At 42.2% G+C, this 22592-nt stretch overlaps 1 protein-coding gene across 1 annotated transcript in view; it reads right to left on the bottom strand.

Moving 5' to 3' along the window:
* Positions 1-11895, bottom strand: part of LOC115766484 (ecdysone-induced protein 75B, isoforms C/D) — a 53020-nt gene extending 41125 nt beyond the window's left edge. Inside the window, exons 1-2 of the mRNA XM_030710456.1 lie at positions 11840-11895; positions 3441-3529 (exon numbers count right to left, since the gene is read on the bottom strand). Of these exons, the coding sequence (XP_030566316.1) occupies positions 3441-3529; positions 11840-11891 (141 nt within the window). The 5' untranslated portion in view covers positions 11892-11895. The remainder of the gene's footprint in view (positions 1-3440; positions 3530-11839) is intronic.
* Between the last annotated feature and the right edge of the window lie 10697 nt (positions 11896-22592).

The raw sequence follows: 22592 nt of genomic DNA, 5'->3' as shown, positions 1-22592 counted from the left end.
TACATACATATGTACATACATTTGTATTTTCTATTTATTCTGTCTACCCTCCACAGCACACAAATACACACACACACAAACGTTTGGTCTATGCTTCAAATGATTATCAAATGCATTATCAATGCGAGTGAGTGTATGTGTGTGTGTGTTTTGTGTTTTTGTTTGTGGCTCTTTATATGGGTGCAACGTCATTATTGATGCAGGTTAGGAATGTAATCAAATTTTTTAAATGGAACTTTCAACAGAGATGACTCAGTATTCGGGCCTAGAGAATACCAGGAAGGTAGATACACATGTGCATATGTATGCAACTTCTGCACGTCATTCATCTTCAGGCGTACGTACATGCATACCCAAACATATTTAAATACATACGCACACACATGCATAACTACGTAAGTAGATCAAAAACAATTAACGAAAACTACGCGGCGAAATTCAGCAACTAAATACGTATGTATGTATGTATTATATATATATATTTTCAGAGAGCACAATCGCCGCTGCAATTGCGGGAGAGCGTGAGAGAGCGCAACACACTGAGCCCTCTCACGGCTTATGCTCTTGGCTGTTGTTGTTGGCGCTGCCGCTGCTGCTGCTTCTTGTGGCCCATGCTGCGTACGCTGTTTCGCCGCCGTCGCTGACATTGAACGAGTTCATTCACATTTACACGCACACACACACTCACACTGCCCGCACACGCATATGCACACACTTACTCACTCGCTCACTCACCCAATCAACACAACTGCACACGAAAACTACACGAAGCATAAAAAACAACAACATCAACAACAACAAGCGCCCGGGCAGCGAAACTAAAAAGAGACACAGCACAAAAAGCGCAACAACAAAGCTAATGTGTGTGTGTGTGTGTGCCAGTGTGGAAAGGAAAAGAATAATAACAAATTTACAATAAATAAATATGCTAAATAATGTGCAAGAACAAAAACATGTTGTATAACAGCCGAAGAGTAGCCGAGTGGAGCAAAGAAAGCAAGCCATTCACAATGGACGAATGGCAAATAAGCAGCCCAAAGAGGGCCAAACCAGAACAGAATCACGCTCAAAAACGCTAACGTCAACAAATGCGTCAACATACAGACAAACATGTGTACATATGTATTTACCTATTTATTTGCATACATACATACATTCGTTGCCTTTAATTTATTTTCTGCCTCTGTTTGCTTTTTTCTACGTTTTGTTTTTATGCTCAATTTTGAAGGAATTATCGCAGACTCGACTGGAAGCAAAGCCAAAACCAAAAGCATTCCCACAACTCGAACTCGACACAAATTGGGTCATTAGGCAGCGGCTGAAAAGTGTCGAGCATCGTGTTGCCAAGAGCCCAGCGAATATGGTAATGGGCAGGCAGGCATAAACTACGTAACGGGATGCGTAACGTAATGCCAAAATAGCAGGCTTTAAAGGGGCGTACCAATAGGCGTAATACGAATGCTAGAAATAGTGGGAAATGCCCGAAAAATAGAATAGTCTAATAAGCTTGTATAATAATTCTTGATTAATTATTGATTATAATTCTTTTAATAATATGAAGTTCAAAACATGTGTTTCAAGCTGTCATAATAAGTGTTGTGAGCACTATAAATCAGTGTTGGGTAAGGAATTCAGCAAAGTTATGACTGATCGCGATGACTGGGCTGGGCTTACAGAGAGTGTGGGCTGAGAAAACATTTGAGAGTAGCCAGAGTAGCCAAATTCGAATATACATACATATGTATGTGTGTGTGTGTGTGTGTGAATTTATTAAAAAAGAGAATAGAGGTCAATAGACAAACTGAAGGCTGACTGTGGCCAGGTGCTGCGGCAACACACAGTCAGGTCTGGCCAGGCCTGGGCGGAAGTATCAGCCAAATGACGAAAGAAAAAAAAAACTACAAGCTAAAAAGATGACGGCGTCAACGCGTCGTATGAGCAATTCAAAAATGGCAAAGAACCTCTAAAACTTGCTTCCTACTTCTAGATCAAAGAGAGAGGCAGAGCGAGAGAGAGAGAGAGGCAGCGAGAGAGAGAGAGACGCACGCAAAAGTGCGTGTCCAAAGAAGGGCAGCCGAAGGCAGGACAGGTTTTCGACTCGGATCGAGAGCTGCTGCTGCTGGGACCCTGTGCCTTTTGCTTAACCTTGAACTTCAAAATACAACAAAGCGCGTACGAGCAGCTTGTTAATAGGCCTACCTGCCCAGCATGGCACACACACACACACACACATACATGCTGTGTAGATATGTATTTAAATTAGCGCATGTGTGTGACTGGCACATTGATAAAAGAGACGCGCTGGCGAGCTACTTAATATCATTATGCATAAAAACACACACACACACACGCACACACACATACGACATTAAAGAGGCAAAAAAAAGCTACCAATCCGCACCAAAAACGTTCCGAGAAACCCAAAGCCGAAGAGTGGACGCTTGGTCAAGAGCCAAGTCAATGAACTTGCCAAAAACCCAACCGAAATACACGAAATAAAAAGTAAAAAAAAAAAAACAAGGGAAAGAAGCAGAAAATTTGCAAAAAGAAGCGGGCTAAAAAGTCTTGGAAAGTTTGAAATTTCAGACGTGCAGACGTCTCGGGAGCCCGCAAGAAAGAAACCGATGCAGAAACTATACAAATAAAAATAAATACAACAACGACAAAGGATCGCGGCGCAGACAGAGAGAGAGAGAGAGAGCGAAAGAGAGAGACGGCGAACTGGAAACTGGCTGTTAACCTAATTCAAGGACGTCATTGAGACATTATTCCCGACTTTGGCGGCAACGCTGCGAATATAAGGGAATAGGGCAAACTACTTTGCCAAGGTTAGAGTGAGACGAGGCGAGGCGAGAAGGGAAAGGGAGGGCAGGGCGGGGTGGGTGTAGGCACGCCACGAGCTGGCGGGCACGATCATTCGCATTGGACTTCAGCCTGGACTACGGCCGCGAGATACGCGCTGTGGCAGGCGAATGAACTTGCTGCAGATTTTCAATGTCACAGACAAAGGGCTACGGGCAGCCCCTGCAGCCCCTGCAGCCCCTGCTGGTGCCCTTCTTCTTCTTCTTCTTGTTGGTGGTGGTGGATTCAGGATACTTTTGATTTATTTAGCTGCGACGCAATTTATGCAAGGACAAGCTGCGAGGCGGGCGGGCGGGGCGGGTGAGGCGCAGGTTTCATGTCTGCCACGCAATTGCCAATTGCCAGCCTCTGCCTCTGCCTCTGCCTCTGCCTGCGCCTGTTGCCGCCGTAACAACCCCTGGCTGCATTGTTTACCCCTGCCTGCGGAGGTCAAATGAGTTCAATGTCAGCCCAATTTCATCAGCTTGCAGCTTGGTGGTGGCTTCAACCGTCAGAAGCCAGACTGCTTACACGTGGCTGCCCCACACCCGCTCGCTTCTACTGCCACACTTCGTAGATAGAACGGGATTAACACTTACCTTGCAGCCCTCGCAGGAATGCACGCCGTAATGGAAACCGGAGGCCTTATCCCCGCAGACGCGACAGAGCACGGTGGTGCCATCGAATTCTGCAAAAAAGAAGAAGCAGAATCAAAAATCGATTAGTATAAGAATTCTAGTTAAAATAGGCAACTAATCGATTAATATGGAAAATCGATGATTATATCGATTTATTTTATAGTGCTAGAAATTCTATAAATGAGGTTCAATCTAGGTCGAAAATATTACGAAACAATTATAATTCTAGAAACATTATTGATAACTGACAGATCAAAGCAGAGCTTAAGATTCGTGTAAAAGTTAAACAATTATCGTTTAATTATATAAATCGATAAACGATAAATATACTTAAGATTTATATCGAATTCAAGATATATAAACAGAAACATTCTTGACAACAGACAAATGGAAGCAAAGTTCAAAACTCGATAAAAATGAAAACAAGCCAAATAGAATGATAAACAATTATCGATAGTTTCATGCTATTTATCGATAAACGATAGTCAATACATCTAATTGCATTCAAGATTAACTTAAGCTTCAAGATACAGGTGAATATTCTTGGTAAGTGATCAATTAAGGCTAACCACTCGCAACTTTTACTCTCGGCAACGGCAACAAAAGAGGCCAATGCCGAAGAAAGTAAACACAGACGTAATACTTTCTTTACAGACACGCAGACCCGCAGACCCGCCGATCGTGGCCAATGCCAATGTCAATGTAAAAGGCAACGAAAACGCGAAGAAAGCCGCAAAACAAAATGGGCAACTTGTTGAACTTGAGCTTGTTCTGGCCAAGCGCAGCGCGAGAGCGCCAGCCAGTTGGGGCCTGAGGTAGAGACAATTGCAGGCAGGCAGGCAGGCAGGCAAGTGTTACGTAACTTTCACCGCATGCGGCGTCAAAGAAAGCCAGGCAGGCCAACCAAGAAGAAAGTAAACAAAGCAGAACAAGAACAAGCGAGAGAGAGAGAGAGAGAGCAAGAGACTCGTCAAACGACTCTGTTGAGCGGAGAAAGACTTTCTTTGGCTGTCGGTAAACGTGTTTTCACGCAAGAAAGTCTTTTACTCGCACTCCATATCTCAATTTTCTATCCCTCTCTCCCTCTCTCTCTCACTAGCATATTACATGTCAGCAAATAATTCAATTATGTATATAAAACTGATAAGCAAGCGCACGCTAGACAAAATGTGAGCGAGAGAGAGAGATAGCAAGAGAAGGGGGAGCGCAGCGGGCATTCCGCGCATTGTAAACAATCGGAACGTGCATTCGTAGCAAAAACAATTGCAAAATGCTCGCATGCTCATGATCTCTGCGCGCTGCCATGGCCATCATTATCTGATCGTCATTATCGTGTTCATGATCATGATCATGCTCGCCGAAGACGTCGCAGACACACACACACACACACACACACACATGCATACATATTTCTGTTTTCTTGTTGTGTCTCTGTGCCAGACACGCTCTGCGTCTGCAGTCTTTGCAGTTGGTTGTTGTTGTTGTTGTTGTTGTTGTTGCAGTAGTTGTTGTGGTTGTTGTTGTCGTTGTTATTGTTGGCTGTGCTTGTTGTTGTCGTCTCGACAAGTTCACTGACATTTTGCACTGCAGATCATTGCACTTTTGCTGCAACAACAAGATCTTGCTTGTACATACACATATGCGTGCCTGCGTGTGTGTGTGTGCGTGTGAAATCTTTATCGATCGTTACAAGAAGAGAAAAAAAAAACAGTAAACCTCTAAACAGAATGTTGTGGTTAAGTAGAGTTAACATTTATGGGCATAGATATTGATGAAAACAGTTAAGCAACAGCTCAATATGAAAAATAAATAGAATAACAACAACATTAAGCAATATTAGTATGCACATAGATTTATGCAAATTTCATTTAAGTATGCATCTTCCGTTAAATAAAAGATTCCATTTACAGCTAACATTTATATTTGATCGGGTTGCTATCTATGTATCTTATATATAGCCTCGATCTCACGAAACGATCAAACGCTTGTAATAAAAATAAATTGATTATTTCTGATGTTACAAAATCAAGCTGACGCTTTGAGCTCTCGACTATCTTCTGTCTGTGAATTCTGATAAGTGAATTTCGCCAATAATTGTCAAGTATTTGGCTGCCTCTCTCTCTCTCCCTCTCTCTCTCTCTCTCCCTCTTTTGGTAGCTCTATTAGACCTTGTTTGCGCGCTTCCTTAGCACCTTTGCGTTATTTTTTTTAAACATTTTTATTAATATTACACTATTACCGCACGAAGCATTTATCAGCCCATTACACGTGTCGCCGATTAGCAATGCGGAAGGCGGGGCGGGGGGACGGCGAGTGTCGACCTTGTCGCTGCGGCTGCTTTGTTTATAGAATCGCTTGTGAATCAATTACAAAGCAAGTTTTCCAAAAATATATAAACCAAAGTGGCTTTTTTTTTGGCATTCTCAGCTGACGTCAGCTGCCGCACAGAATCCCCTGTCAGATAATCATAAATACATATGTATATGTCTACAGGGTATGCGCAGGCAGCCAAAGGGGGGCAGGGCCTGGGGCCGGGCAGAGGCGCAATTCTTTCTGCGCCCACATTCACTTAAGTATTTTTAAATATGTGCCACAAAAGAAACTTGCATAAGCGGGAGGTACTGACTGCTTAATACCCTATTTGCAGGGTATTAGAGAGTGTATACAATGTAAATGTGCATAAAGAAGAATATGATTATATATACAACTATGTGGGAAGCTTTGGCAAATATAGGGTATTCTTGCGGTTCCTTGCACTGCGTACAGGGTATTAAAATGACGAGCACTGCCAGCCACGTATTTATCTATTTATATCTCATTTGCAAACTAATTTATTGCATATCAAAATTTATATTTAAAATTAGACATTTTTCTAATAAAAACATTTGTTTTTGTTTAAGCTGAACTGATAAGGCACAAATTGGCGCATGCACACACTCACACACACACAAACATGTATATGTATACATATATTTAATAACAAACGGTAAATGTAAACAGCTGAAAGACGAGTTTTTAGGAACCGTTGTCTGCATAACTAAGCGAAGGAAAATTTAACTATGGTCGTAATCGAATGCTTCCTGGTTCGAAATTCTAGAGTTCCAGTTTAGATACAACAATAAACTCAAGTTATAAAAGTCGATAAAAGTTGTTCTTTAAATAAATATTTTGGATTAGCGATATGTATTTGTATATTTAGCGAATTTACCGTTTTTTTTTTAGAGTAGAGCTTGGCTATAAGCTGATTAACCGGTTCGTGGGCTCTGCTAGAGGAAAGATACAAATCGAAAAGTTTTGGATTATCGCCTAGAATACGCTTTGGCCAAGGACAATGGGTAGCAGCTTTTTTTTTTCGCCAGCCAATACACGAGAATCTATAGTCGAGCAAAAACAAAAGTATAAGTATTATCTAATACGCACCACACACGCACACAGCCACACAAATGGCGACCTTGAAAGTTTCATTCACTTCACACGAATAGTCAGGCATGGAGTGCGGCGGGCGACGAGGGGTGCGCAGTTGCTGCTGAGCAGGCGGCACTATCAGCTAGCAAATACGCCAAAAGAACAACAAACAAACAAATAGCAGCCCCAATAGCTCACACACGCAGAGAATATGTGCCTCTGTGTGTGTGTGCGTGTGTGTGTATGTATGCTTGCTTATGCTGTGTATGTATGCATATGGCATACAAACAAATTAATTCCGACAGCTCGACGAAAATTTTCGGCTGACTCGCTTGATATGAAATACACACACACACACGCACAAGCCAAATAGACGCACACACACTCACACAAGAGTGTGTTTGAATGGGTGCGGCAGAGCGGCAGAGCGGCAGAGAGAGAGAGAGAGGGAGAGATGTGCTTGCCATATTGGTAATGTTCTGAGTCAAAAACTCAACTAAATTAAAATTTGACATTGAAATTTTTTTGTTCGTATCTAGCGCGCTCTCTCGCTCGCACCAATCGAAATCAATAAATAAAAGTTTAGCGCGTGTTGCCAGCGAGTGCAAGCGGGAGAGCGCGAGCATGCAAACGGTTCTCGCTCTCTCGCAGCGCCAATGCGGAAATGTTCGTACAGGTTTTGTTTTGTTGTTTTTGTTTTTTTCCGAAACAGACGCAAGTTCAACGTATCGTGCAATGAAATTAAAATTTTGACAAAAATGTTGCTCGTACTTTTGCATGGGGTTCAAAAAACGCAGCTGAGGTCACGCCAATTTAAATGCGGCACCTTGTAAAGTGGGCGTGCACAGCCGCCCATTCGGCTGCTGCTGCTGCCTTTGGTTCATTGAATCGGCAAACATGTGAGCAAACCGTAAACGTGAACGCGGTTCGGTTCAGCACAGTTCAGTTCACAGTTCCGTTCGTTGTCTTGACATCGGCATTGGTTATGCAATCGCAGAAGCGTTTTATTAATTTAATTCAAATTAATGACCGGCAAACGACCGATCCACAAAATGCGTGCATTGACTTGCTTTATATATATATATATATTGATTTGGTTTTTAGGTGCCTTGCACTTTCTGGAGCAGCTGGCAAGGTTGACGTACGAGCTGGGCTTCGGGCGTGGGAACAGATCGCCACTTTGGGAACAGAGCGAAAGGGTGCGTGGGGTGAGGGGGGGAGTTCATGAGTGCATGAATCATTTAAGGAATTCATTTGGGTGGTCTGGCCCGGAGTTGACATTTCAAAAGGGTGAACAGACTGTTCTGGGGCTGCCATAAAGAAGATTTTGAGTCAAAGTGAGTGGGGATCAGTTGTATTAATAAAACATCAGCTTAAAATTCGAATTTAAATGCAAAGGACTAAGAACAAGAATTACTTCATGTGTAAATCAACAGCAATTTGAGTGCAATAAGAGAAGATCGAGCAGAGGAGATGAACATGAGAACTTCAAAAGCTACTCGTGCGCTTGAGGATTAACTCTTAACCTCATTTATAAGCATATGGAACAGTTCAGATTTGTGCTATTATATTAACAATTATACTGTTATATTGACAGCACAAATCTTTAAGATTGATAGTATTTATTCCTTGAGCTAGTTGAGATACTTTTCATTGAGTTCAAGATCTAATCCCCATGCTTTACTATAGCTGAACGTGTTCTCAAAATTCAGTAATAACTCTTTAATAAAATTAGCAGAATTTGAGCACATGCAATTGAGATACACGAATGGAACCAGCTTAGAGTTAAAGATTTAAGCTAATGATCATGTGGATCAACATTACTTATAAGTATTCCTCAGAATTCCAAGATCCTAAAAACTTAAAATAACTTGAGCATAATTGTTAAATGCTCTTTAGTCTAACGTAAAATGATTTGCCAGCATAAAGTATCTCAAAGATACAATGTACACTACATAGCCCTCAGATCTCAAGAGCTTAAGAACTTATAATAACTTAAGCATTAAATACTTTTTAGTCTAAGGTAAAAGTATTTGCCAGCTGTAAGCTTTTGGCGCAAAGTATCTCAAAGATACAATGCACACGACATGTAATTAGAAAATAAATAGGGGTTTACTTTCAATTTTAATGATTTTCACTTTTACAAAACGAGCCCGAGCGCAAGCCCTCGGCATTGAGTCTTGGCGACCGAATCGGGAGGTCTTTGAACGTTTTAATAAATTTCTAAAATGCACAAATAATTGTGCCAATAAAAATAAACACGACGACGACGTCGCAGACGAAGAAAAACTTTCCAAGCAAAAGTTCAAACGCCGCCTACGAAAAACAAAACTCTAAAAAATAGAAAAACAAAAAAAAACCAAACGAAACGAAACGAAACGAAAAACTGCAAAGCAAATAACTTTTCTTTTGCACAATTGTAGCGAGGCGACGCGATGCGACGCCTGCATTGACTTTCACCGACATTCAACAAAGGCAAACAGTTCAGTGTGTGGCAGGGGCTAGCGGGTTAGGGGCTAGGGGGCAGCGGCTGTCGGGGTTCGTCTCAGGGACCGGACCGGACCAGGCCGGGAACCGGACCGGACGAGTCATTGCCAACGTTGCCAATGTAAAAATGTCAAAAGACAATTTGACAGCGAATTTAAATTAAGCGCCAATGCCAGCTAGGGAGGCGGCAGGGTAGTTGTGGGGGGGTGGGGTGGGGTGGCACCTACTCTCAAGAGAAGTTGAGCTGCGTTTTGGCCATAAATTGACTGCGCATGCGCAGTGAAAACTAAAAGTGAATTTCTGCAGTTGCATTCGCTGTTTTGCTTTTCACTTTCGTTTTCGCAATTGAAATTAAAAACTTGGCTAACGGATGCATTTACAAATGCCAACAGCCAGCACACACACACACACACACACACACACACACATAGAGCTGCACGCTGGGTAGCAATGAACTTGGATTTGCGCTCTTTGGCATATCAAATGCATTCGCCCAGTCGCCCAGTTTTTTGTTTTGTTTGGAGAAATGCAACGCCAACAGACACACAAATAAATAAATAAGAGTTTGTAGATAAACAAAAACAACAAGAAAAAGAAACAATATGCAAACGCATAATAGACGACATATAAACATTATTTCTTGGCATTAGGTGCGGGCCGAATTTCACTTTCGTTGACAGGGCGTGAAATCCATGTGACTGGCGGCCATCCAGATAACTGAATTGATGTGGAAAGAAAGTCACACGGAGCTCAGATCCTGAATTGCTTAAAGTCAAATCATTTTGGGCTTTTCAAATGTAAAGCCCATAAGATATTGTATAATCCTATAAGATAATGTATCTACATTTTCAGACTCGTATCTTTTTGTAAAGAAAACTTGCCAAAAGCTTGAAAATTGAAAGTAAATCGTTTAATATAATATATCTTGATAATTCCATGGGTAACATAAGCAAGAGGGCTCTAAATTAAAAAGTTGATAATTAGCAGAAATAACTCCTGAGCTTTTAGCTGGACTAAAGAAACACGAACTCTCTGGTTCGTAGATCAGAATAATGCTTGCTGTCGAATTGTCTGAGCTGAAGGATTGTCTCTTGAGATATAAGACTTCAACTATACGACAGCTTTAGCAGGACTATAAGAAAGACGAAGTTTAGAGCCCACACTATTGCCTGGCTCTAGCGATTTTTATAAGCTGAAGAATTTTCTTTTGAGATTATGAGACTACAAAATATATGACAACTGCACAACAAAGTTTCGAGTTCGAAGCCCAGGCTAATGTCTAAGCTGAAGGAAGATCGCTGAGCTTAAAATTTAATAAAAACTCAAAAGAAAGCCTTTGTTGATAGGACTAAAATATATCTGTTAGTTTTTAGCAGGATTATCTGAAAGTTCTTCTTAGCTGAACAACGAAGATTCGAGTAAAAAGCCCAGACACGAGTCTAAGCTGAAGGATTGTCTAAAGAAGATAATAAAACAAATATATTAGATATACAAAATACAAGTTGTTACCCTCTTGCGATATTTTTAGTAAGATATATTTCGAGGGTTTCGAAAATACTTTCTTAGAGAGCATGTAATTGAATAAAAGCTGGCATATCAAGAAGACTTACTGCAGCTCAAGCATAATAAATAAGATACTGCCCATAATATAGCCCCTGGTATTCGTAACGTCACCCTGTAAGAGGAAGGGGAGCAGAGGAGGAGAGGTAGGGGTTTACCTTGACTCATCGCTTGAACCTGAAGCACATCGGTGATTTATAAGCGAGGCTCTCGAGCGACCGGTTACTTTGTAGATAACCGACATAAAGTGCATTAACTCCTTTCCTGACATTGGTACAGTTATTTTTATCGTTGTCGCATCGCCAGAGATATGAAACGAGTTAATTGAACTCCGATCCGGGCCCAAGGCACATATTCAGAGCTCTGTTTCTGGTTGTTTTTGTTTTATTGTATGCGGAACGACCTTGTTGACTGAGTGAATGAGTGAATGACTGAACGACTGACTGAGTGCAAAAATTCGGAAGCGTTACTTGACTGGCTAATTAAGATGACGTCAAAAAGTCAATACACCCATCAGGCCTTAGCCCCCCCTCCCCTCCAACAAAAAACAAAACATACAAAATGCTTCCGCGACGTTCGAGCGAACTGTTGCCAACTGCGAGCGGATCCATAGCTTAGGCCTATTGCAATATTAATCAAAAGTCCAAGGTGGTTCAAATCGAAAACTTACGCTCAATGCTTCGAATAGCGCTTACATTCGAGTACAGTGAATGCTCGTGAAGTAGAATACTTTCTTAGTTGATTCTTATTGAAAATTAATAAAACTAGTTTGGTGGATTTTTTAAATTCCCTAACAGAAATATTCCATTTCCCTTTCTATTTACTATTTCGGCAAGTTCTCGCTAGCGAGTGCACACTGTAGCATCGCAGCATTGTATTGCAAGTTAACTTGGAGCTCAGAGACTCACCAATATTTAGCTCGGGCTCCCCTTTGACCGAGCTGGCGACAGTTGTATCCATAACTGGGTAGGATTTGATATATTCCGGCGTCTGTGGACGCGAATCGGCGGGCATAACCACAATGGCGCCATTTGGCTGACCAGCGGGCAGCGCAACCGTTAGATGATGATGATGATGATGATGTGCAGCACTCGCATAGCCAGCCTCGACTGCCTGCTGCTGCTGCTGCTGCTGCTGCTGTTGTTGTTGATGATGATGATGGTACATGGCGGCCATGTGCTGGGCATGATGGGGCGTCTGATCAAAGTGCGCTTGGCCCAGGCCCAGACCCTGGGGCGCCTCTGTGGTGCTGACCACCACACTGGAGCTGGACTTGTTCACATAGATGACATTGCTGTGCGGCATTTTGCTGGCCATGGGCACACCTGTGGGCGGCACAGTATCCATTTCTGTGACAGGTGCGACCTGGCGCTGATGGTATTCCGTCTGGAAGATGACGGCGCTGCCGCTGGGCTGCTGCTGCTGCTGCTGCAGCTGCTGCTGCTGTTGTGTCTGCCGCTGGGGCTGGCCCACAATTAGTTTGCTGTGCTGATAGTAGGTGGAGACGCTCGTATTGGGCGGCAATTTGAGCGCGTTCTCCAGGTGAGAGCGGCCGGCCACCAGCAGCTGGGCATTGCTGGTGGTGCTGCTGGCCGCCACCTGGGCGGGCTGGCCCAGGCAGATGACCGAGGTCTTGGCGCCTGTCGATTCCATGGACGTGGCTTCGTTGGCGCTGCTGCTGGGCTGACAATCGGAACTGTCCGCGGACATGAGCATTTTGTGTTGAACGGATCGGAAGACTAACTTCCACACACTTGTTATCTAGATATTGATTGATTTATTTATTTATTTTTTTTTGGTTATAATATGCGGCCTAAACGGTCATATTGTTGTTTGTGCACTTGTTAGAAGCTGGCGCTTGCCACAGATAGATGCATATGCACATTTATCTCACAAAACACTTGGCGTATCCTGCAGATACTTTGCTAATTTGTTGTAGTTGCAGTTGTCACTTGGCTTGTTAAACAATTTTCAATTGATTCATTTGTTAAATTCAATAAACCTAACCGATATGCGCAACGCGAAACACGTCAAAGTTAACGAAAAAGACGAGCAGGAGGCGACGACGACGACGTTGACGTTGACGTTGACGGCGACGGAGGAACGACGATCTGTTCGCTGCGATGTTTCGACGTTGAATGAAAGGAAAATCAACATTCGCATTGGATCTTGTTCAGTTTTTGGCCGCCAGTCGTTGCCGTACGCTCGACCCTGAGAGAGCGAGCGCGTGTGCGAGAGCCAGATACCAGATAGAAAGAGAGAGAGGAGAGCGCGAGAGCGCCATGCTGTGTGCTTGCGTGCTCACGTGCTCTTGAAAATAATAAAACATGTGGCGGCGGCGCGGAGAGCGTGAGCAATCAAAACATCAACAAGAGCGAGCCGTGTTTGTGTGTGCGTGTGAGTGAGAGAGTAAGCCAGTGAGAGAGCGTGATCCAACTGCTGCACGCAAACTCAATGTAGTTGAGGTGAGGGTGTTGCTTAGAAAACCACACAAACACACACACACATACATAGATTTGCCACCCCAGCGCCCAATTTGTCAGCCTGGCCCATAACTACCCTGGCAACAGGGAGTCGGGTCTGATTGCCGCTCGCCGAGTGAAACACATGTCGCCGCTAAACCGATAGCCGGCCCAAGGTAAACGCTGCTCAGCGGTTATTGTACTCTTCTTTTAGCAATGAATCCGTTTGCGTATGCTGCCCATTGCCACAAGCAACATGATAATCATTATCATGCTGGGCGGTTCACATGAGCTAGTTCATGGCGCTCCGTTCGAAAAGTTCAATAAAACTTTATCCAAGTTCATGCGCTCGGTGAAATGCTGTTTTCTTTTTCGTAACAGCTTTTTTTTTTTTTTTGTTTTTGATTTTTGTTTTCATTAAATGCAATTTATTTAATTACTACTTGTTGCGTGTATAATTAAAATTATATCACAACACAATGCAGGCCCGAGCGTTGCATTGCAGTCATTGACATCGTGCCGTTGACATTTCGAGTCGCAACAAAACACATTTAACAGACAGAAAAAAACAAAAAATGTAAATAATTATTTACATACATGATTGGGAAGCCGATCAACCCGTTGGGCCCGCCTAGGTCAATGTGGAAATCGTTTCCTGTAGCAGCCAACTTCAAATACAAAACGAGAAAATGCCACGTGTGGCCACATCGAACGATCGCTCGCCCTCTCCCTCTCCCCCTCTCGCTCTCTCTCGCGCACACAACCAAGGTTAAGGCGCTTTGCCTCTCTCGCTCTCGCATTGTTCTAGTCAGCATTTGCGTGGGAGTTGTACGAGATCGTTTAGACGAAAATATCATCGGGCGAGTTATTTCTCGACATATTTTCGGCTTTTCGGCACATTTGTCTGTTGCCTATGGTATTTTCAGGGGGACGGGGAGTGTGAAGAATTTGTTTTTCCCTGCATCTATGTTTAATGGCATTTTCGACAAACAATAAGAAAACTCATTAGAATTGTGGGTGTGTTTCCAGCTAATATCCCCAGCCCAATGTATACATTCATAAACTCAACTTGATACGCTGAGGTTGATATTCTGTTTAGATGTGACACATACTGTGGTACAGATACTCATTATCGAATTGCATTCGTGTAATTTGATAATCTGCGTGATTCACATGCATGTATGTGTGCCAAAGTATCTCACACATAATGTCAACAAGAAGCACAACGGCATGAAGCTCAACTAAAAATTCTTACCAGTCCAGACCGTACAAAAATAAACATTTAACTTCCTTATTAATGCAATTTCAATAATAACAAGTTCGTTTAAAAATAAATGAGCAGACAAAACGAAAGTGCTCCCACACACACACACACACACACAGCTAGGGGCAATGCAGCCCTGGCCGGATCAGCCTCGGTTCAAGTGGAGGTCAAGTTCAATGGAAGACGCTCGAAAAGAAATTAGGTAGCTGATGTCGATGGCTTTCAAGTGCCTTGAGCCAGGCATTTAAATTTCATGATCGCACGGCACAACATGCATTATTTAAATCTCTTAGCTCCTCAATCAGCTGCCCGCCCCCCTCCCTCCACCCCTACACCCCTTCCGCTCTTCAGTTTTTACGAGCGCCAATTTGAGGGGAGTTTACAAGTGATTCCAACGATTCGCAACGTCATGATCAACGGCAGCAGCAGCGGGAGCAGCAGCAGCTTTTGGCTGCGTCATGAACAATGCATTCGACGATCGGCGAGGCGAATGCACCCCAGCCAAATGTCATTGGCTTCTCGACTCCGAATGGATATACCACATAGGCCGGGCTCTTGTTTTGCAACAATAAATTTGTTGGTTATCAGCCTGTTGGCCTGCCTGTCTGTGGCATTAACTTATGATCAAAGTCCTCAGAGTCCAGGGACGAGACGAGCCAGAAACGACTCGATGTTAACTCTACAAAACTGTTGACCGATAATTAAAACAGGGCCATTCATCCAGAGAGAGAGAGAGAGAGTGAGAAAGAGAGATAGAAAATACGAGAGTGCGAGCTAGAGACAGCGAGGGAGAGAGAGAGAGAGAGAGAGCTAGATACGCGAGAGTTTATTCGAATTAACCAAAGATAATGAAAGATCTATAATAAATGCCCTTAAGCCCATTTTCTATCATATATTATGATAAACCTCGATCTGCTTCAAGATCGTCAAACACATTTGTATAACTAATACTATAAGATCGGTCTACATTAATCCTCCACAATAACTTTTGGATACTTTAACTATCTTACTAACAATCTTAACTAAATACATAAACCCATTAATATCCTAATATTCTTGACTTTGGCTAAATATGAAACTTGATTAAATTAATAAATCGAAAATAAATGTAATAAACTGTTCTTAAAAGTTGGTCAAGACATATTTGTTTTAAATTAAGCACATATAAGCTTTAGTTATAGTCTTACTTAAAGGCTACATATGCAATATACAAAGGCTTTATTTCTTATTGGAAGGATATATGTGCTAAAATTTAATTTTTACCAATTAAATTTTATTTTATTTTACATTAGTTTTCATTGTCATTTAAGTTTTAATTTTGTTTTAATTTAATTTCAATTTTTAGCTTAATTTTTATGTTAATTTGAAACATTTCATAATTTTAATTTCAGAATCCAGGAATTGGACAAACAAATAACATTCTTTATCTTAGTCCAATTCTAGAATTCTGTAATTCCAGTTAGAGAATATTTAATTTCTGGCACAAGTTCTATACGAAAGATTCCTACAATGCTTTCCGAGAGTTATTCAAACCCTAAACATACATATATATATGGTATATATAATGCGAACATGATATTGAATCGATGGCAAATCATCTCGCCCCCAACTCGTTAATCGGTTATGCCCACAGTCAGTCAGCATTATTTTTGATTGCGGCTTAATCAGAGCGACCTTCCACTTTGCGGTCTCGATCCCTCTCTCTCTCTCTCTCTCTCTCTCTCGATCGATCTGTCTCTCTCTCATCTGACACTCTCGATTCTCTCGGTGACACGCGTTGGCCGCGCTCTGCGCGTAAGTTGAACGACTCTTGATGACTTTTTCCTTGGTAGTTTGTCGCTTTTTTTTTTATTATTTATTTATTTAATTTAATTTTTATTTTTTGGCAAAACTGTGTGATTAAGAGACAGAATAAACTTCCTTGATAACTTGTTAACAATTTGGGCAAGTAAGCTTAGAACTGAGAAACCAGTTTTCGGCGATTGCGCAACTTTTGAACCCGCTGACTGGTTCGAATTCTGAGGACGGGGCCTCTAGAACATCAGCCAGCTGCTCTATGTTGGCTTTTTTGTTTTATCCACATACTATAATATATGGTTCGCTCTCACTATATAATTAACGCACAATGAGAAGGTGCGTGGCCCCCTCCGTCCATCTGCCCCCCCTCCGTCCATCTGCCCGGCTCGTCTGTGCCACGTTGTGTTCGTGTTCATGAACTCGGTCAATTTGAAGGCCAACAATTTTGCGCTTTACGCATAAAAAAATGTTTGTTTTTTTTTTTTTTTTTTTTTTTTTTGTCTCGGTTTAGTTTTGTGCGTTTACCCTAACCAAAAGTGATCAGCATATTGTCATAAACGAAGATTTAGTATTTTGTTCTCGCTGGAAAGCTCATTGAACGAAAATACGAGGCCCAGATTTATATTTAATATCTATCTTCCATATTCCACTTCCTTTTCTATCATAATTAAGTAAATTTAATAGTTATATTTGTAATATGAGCTAACTATGTTCCCTTCATGTTCCATGTCCCTTTTTTTTCGTCAAGCTAAGACATTTTAGCTTACTTTTTATCCATATCTCTCTAACTTCCATATACATATATCCATTTCTATATATTCATATCACAATTAAGTAAATTTAATAGTTATATAATTGAAAGAAGTTCTTAGCTAGTTGTCTATCCATATCTCTCTACCTTCCATATGATATATATCCCTCTCTTTTTAGTCTTAGTAAAGTAAGTTGAAAAGTTATATAAATTAGAGAAGTTCTTAGCTTAAACTAAGTTCCTTTTCAAATCTGTCCCACTCTCCCCTTTTCCAACTCATTATAACTTCATTTCTTCGCTTTTTAGCTTTTAACTGAGGGAGAGTATCGAAACTTCGGCGCTTTCTTGTTCTTCAGTTTTTCGATTGTACTCGAGCAATTTATTTTTTGCTTGGCTCTTTTTTTATGTTGCCAGATTTTGATGTTAAGTGTGTGTGTGTTTTTTTTGCAGGGTTGACGATTACGCATAATTTTCGGCTGTCCAGAGAACTCATGATGTCATGCGGAGAGCGAGAGTCGAAGATAAAGCGAGTGAGAATCGGAAAAGTCAAATGGTTTTCCAAGGCTGAGATATGGCCAATTGGGAATACAAAACAATTGATCGGAATCTGTCTGTCTGAAAAGTAGCTAACAGCTGTCATATGGCAGAAAGAAAGAAAGAAAAGCAAAGCACGTCAAGTATATTTCGCAGAAAACTCTATATCTAAATCATGTAGGCCCCATGGCATTAGGAGACTTTGCTTTCGGACATATGTGCTCAAATCTCTTAAGATGTAATAATATTATAAGAATTGTAAATAAAAATATGACACTGCATAAACATTTGCATTCGAATTTCGTAATGGCAATTGTGTGCCTAGAAAAACTTAAATAACAATAAACATTCGCACACACACACACACACACACACACGCACACACGCTTATCGGTTATCGGTGTTATCAGCGAGCAGCGGCGAAAAATGAAGGTCAGCAGAACAAATTCCTGATGGGCGCTTATCTATTTTTTGTATTTTAACCGCAAACACAAACGCGAAACTCGTCACTCTGATAAAAATAGATGAAAATAGTCGGCAGCTCTAGCCAAGTTTCGGACTGGGCAATTTCAAAAGCACCTATAATAGATATCCTATAAGCCGAACTTATCTAGTTCAAAGGGAGAAGCGGAGTATCTGATACTAGTCACAACTTTTTAAGTACGGCATAAAAAAAAAATGAAAATAGTCGGCAGCTCTAGCCAAGTTTCGCACTCGGCAGTGCTTACATAATAGATATCCTATAAACCGAACTTATCTAGTTAAGAGGGAGAAGCGGAGTATCTGATACTAATCGAGCTTGTCGTCCATTCGTGTAGAGCAACTGATAGTCGTTTTGCGGTTTTGCCAGCTAAGTTTGGCTTATCAATGGTCGAGTTTTTGTAGTTTTCGCGCAAAAGGTGAAAATTCGATAAGAGTTTTCAAGGTCCCAGCACTATCTAATAGAAGAAGCGCGTGCAATTTCGCCCATTTGGCTATTACACAATGTCTGAGCGAGACGCAGTTAGATGCGCCCTATTGTTGTCTTCTTCTTTAGCGAGCATTTCGCATAGGAAACTCGTCTAAAGCTTTATTAGCCAAGGTCGGTGAAATTTGTTCATATGTTTGCGCTTTTATTTTATTTATTATTATGTTTTTTTTTTTTTATATATTTTTTTTATTGGTTCGCTAAATTCTAAAGCAAACAAAAGTCCAATGTATGATTTTTGGGGTTCTGTGCCCCGGCGCTGTGCTCTGACCCTGATCCGTTCGCAGTCCGTGGAACTGTTTTTTGAATAGTTTATTGCTGACTGAGTTATCTATTAAATGAATATATGTATATATATATATATAGATTTCCACAGTTATTAGAGCTAACTTGTCTAAAGCAAAACCTGAATAGCAGCCTCTTCCTGATCAGCTTGAGAAAGTATCTTTCAATTCTTCTCGACGCTTCCTTCAGCTGCTTATCCCACATTCCTTTTTTCATAGAAAAGTTCTAGCAAAATTTCTAAGTGCGCTCTTTCTATCTCTCTCTCTCTCTCTCTTGCTCTCCGTCTCGAATTTCTAGCTCTCTTCGCTCTCTTCGTCCGCATCTTCCAGCACTATGTACTTGAACTCGTTTTTCCGCCGTCTAAATGAAAATCTTCTTGGTACAAGCGTGTTTGTATAATTATAGGAGTGAGACGTTGCTCGTTTATCAAAAATAAATGCAGGCGTAATTCTCTGCGCTGCCGCCCGCTCTATTGTTATTATCAGTGGCCATGCAAGGGCAGGAAGCGCAGCACAATTTAATACAATGGAGCTGCGCCGACGCTGGCTGGCTTATCAGTGGAAAATGCTGGCCTGGCCCCGGTCGCAGTGAAAATTAATCAAAAGTGCTGCAGCAGACGCCTCCACTTGAGTGTGGCACAGAGACCCACGCACGCACACATCAGCTCACACATACACATATATGCGCGCGCTTCTCATTGAACGTTCAATGATCTATCCCAATAGCATCTCTTGCACATGCCCCGTTTTGAAAAGCGAACTCGACATTGAAAAAAAAAAGAAGAACAACAACAAAAGCAATCATCAACAATTATCAACGGGTGAGCGAGCGAGAAAGCATGCGCCGAGAGAGCAACTGCGACTGCGACTGAGCGAGCAGCACTGCCGTTAACTGTGTGAAGTTCAAAGCCACTGCACTCAAGCAACAACAACTCAACGAAAGCTCTATTGCACTCTCTCGCTCGCGCTCTCGCTCTTGCTGGTCGCTCTATTGCTGACTCTTTAGTGTGCATGTGTGCATGTGTGTGCGTGTGTGTCTGTGTTTGGGTATTTGTTGATGTAGGTTCGGCCTGTCTTCGTTTCTAATGGGGGGCTGCTGCACTTTTGCTTTTCCGCTGCACAGATTTGTTGTTTTTCGTATCTGCAACTGCAACGCTTTGGATTTTTCCACTCACATTTCTTCGCACACATTTTCACTGTGCGCGGCAGCAGCAGCAGCGGTGTCGGCGGCGGCGGCGCCGATCGCTGAGAGGGTCTTTAACCCTTTCGCAGTGCAATGCACTCGATGCGGCGACGACAACGGCCACAACTTTATTCCACTTCAGTTCGCCACATCCCCAACCCACCTTTGAGTTTAGTCGTCTTTTCGTCTTTGCTTTATGTGCGTGTGTGTGTGTGTGTGTTTGTGTGTGTTTCTGCAATTTTCTTCTTGCACATTCTTTTATATGCGTTGTTGTTGTTGTTGTTGTTGTTTTGCATTTATGTGTGAGTTGGGCCTAGGCCTAGTTGCGTACATTGACGCCCGACGCTGGCGCTGCTGTCGCTGCCTCTGCCGCTGCCGCTGCCGCCGCGCCGCCTCTTTTAACGACTGCATACAGTTTTGTAACTGTTATTGAGGGCTATTTGCAGTTGCAGTTGGAGTCCGTGTTGGTTCTGCCAGTTGCCAGTGTTGCTAGCTGCTCGTTGGTGCCAATGATCGTAGATCGTGCTTAGTATGCCTGATAAGCCAGCTAGCAGAGCGAGCGAGAGAGTGTGTGAGCGAGCGAGAGAGAGTGTGAGAGCGAGCGAGCTAGAGTGAGGTAGAGCAAGCTTGCAATGAGTTTATTGACTTGTCAGTTGGTCGGACGGCCACGCATGTGCACAGTTGGCCAAGTTGAATGCACTTGGCCAGCAGCAGCAGTAGTTGCAACTGCAGAAATTGGAAATTGCCGCACGTGCTTTCTATGATTACGCCATGCCGCAGGCCGCAAGTCAGCGGCCCTGCCTAGAGAGGCCTGCTGGATGACGCCCTGTCCAAACGCTGTCTAAACATCTGGCTGCTGAATATCGTCGAGTATCTGGGAGAGTTAATGGATAATTTGCACTTGGTAAGCTGGCAATCGGCAAGAGACATGCGCCCAAATTATAGCTTTAGCATTTTAATAGATTCAAACGGTAGTTGATTGGACCTATGTTAATGGATGCTATGGCTATGATTTATTGATTGGGAACCTGTGCGTTGGGCCTTTGCGCAAAGCGGAAGCAAACTCGCTTAGCAAATTTTGTGGCCACAAATAGTGCCACAGTCAGCAGTCGCAGATGTTCCAGATAACCAGATAACTAGATAACTAACTAGCTTCCAATCTGTATTATCTCGAGAAATATAAAAGCTAAAGACTTGGGTCTTGAAATGTATTCAGGTATTAGCTAAATATAAACATATTCGGGATTTAAAGTAAATAGCTCTTTTAGTTACCGAGTTCGTACAGAGGGGCTATGCATATTATCTATGTACTTGCTTCCTGCTGCCTGTTAAATACATTTTACTCCATTTTATTCCATATTTTTACTACACTTACATCAATTTCGCCGCTTTAAGTTATTAAGCTACCATTCTACAGCCCATCTATCTATCTGCCCATCTGTATTATCTCGAGAAATATAAAAGCTAGAAACTTGTGTTTTGGAATGGTCTTATATATGAAGACGCTTTAAGTACATTTTAAATTTGAAGTCTATAGCTCTTGTAGTTTTCGAGTTCATATGGATAAAGATCGACTTTGGGTCTTAATAGTCTATGTGCTTGCTTCCTGCTGCATCTTAAATACATTTTACTTATTCTAACTAACTTTTTAAGGGCTATATACATATATTTCGATGCTTGGAGTTCTTTTAACTACCATTCTGTGGCGCGTTACTTTCGCCACTTGCGTACAGAGGAACTCGCAGATCGAGACACATTGCGGACAGCTGGCGCAGGAGGGCACGAGATTGATATCTTTGGCATAATAAGTGTGGAAAGCCATAAAAATAACAAACAGGCCACAAGAAAAAAAAAAGGCAAGAATGAAATAAATAAAAAACCAAATCAAAAGCCGTACCACAGATATTTTCGGGGGGCAGCATAATAAGATTATGCGATATTTTGGGTTTATAAGTGGCAAGAGCAGAGCGTGTCCCGCTGGAGGAGAGTAGGCAGCATATGAAACCCAATGCGCGCTGAGTTGGCAACTGGAATTGACTTAAAGCACAAAAATTACAATTCGTGCGAAAGTGAATGACCTCCATTAACCGCCATTAAGCGAGACTGAGACCGAGACCGAGAGAGACTGAGACTGAGACTGGAACTGGGACTGAGGCCAGAACAAAAGCCCCAGCCTACAGCTCCACTACGGATTGTTCTTCTTCTTCTACTTCTTCTTCTTCTTCTTCTACTGCTGTAGCAACATGCGTTTGCCTCGACGTGATCGTCTGAATTCGCATGAACCCTTTCCCGCTGCTCATATCAAGCTAAGCATAATAATTAGTAAGCCAAAACTGGGCTCGATCTGGAGCCGGCTCCGGAGTTAAAGTCAAAGTCGGACTCGAAGTCGGAGTCGGAGCTGGGTCCGGGCGTTGCCGAA

This window comes from Drosophila novamexicana, unplaced genomic scaffold, assembly GCF_003285875.2.
Source record: "Drosophila novamexicana strain 15010-1031.04,08,12 unplaced genomic scaffold, DnovRS2.1 tig00000009-arrow-pilon, whole genome shotgun sequence".
Taxonomy (NCBI): domain Eukaryota; kingdom Metazoa; phylum Arthropoda; class Insecta; order Diptera; family Drosophilidae; genus Drosophila; species Drosophila novamexicana.
The sequence above is the reverse complement of the archived record's forward strand: the minus strand, read 5'-3'. Positions and strand labels throughout refer to the sequence as shown.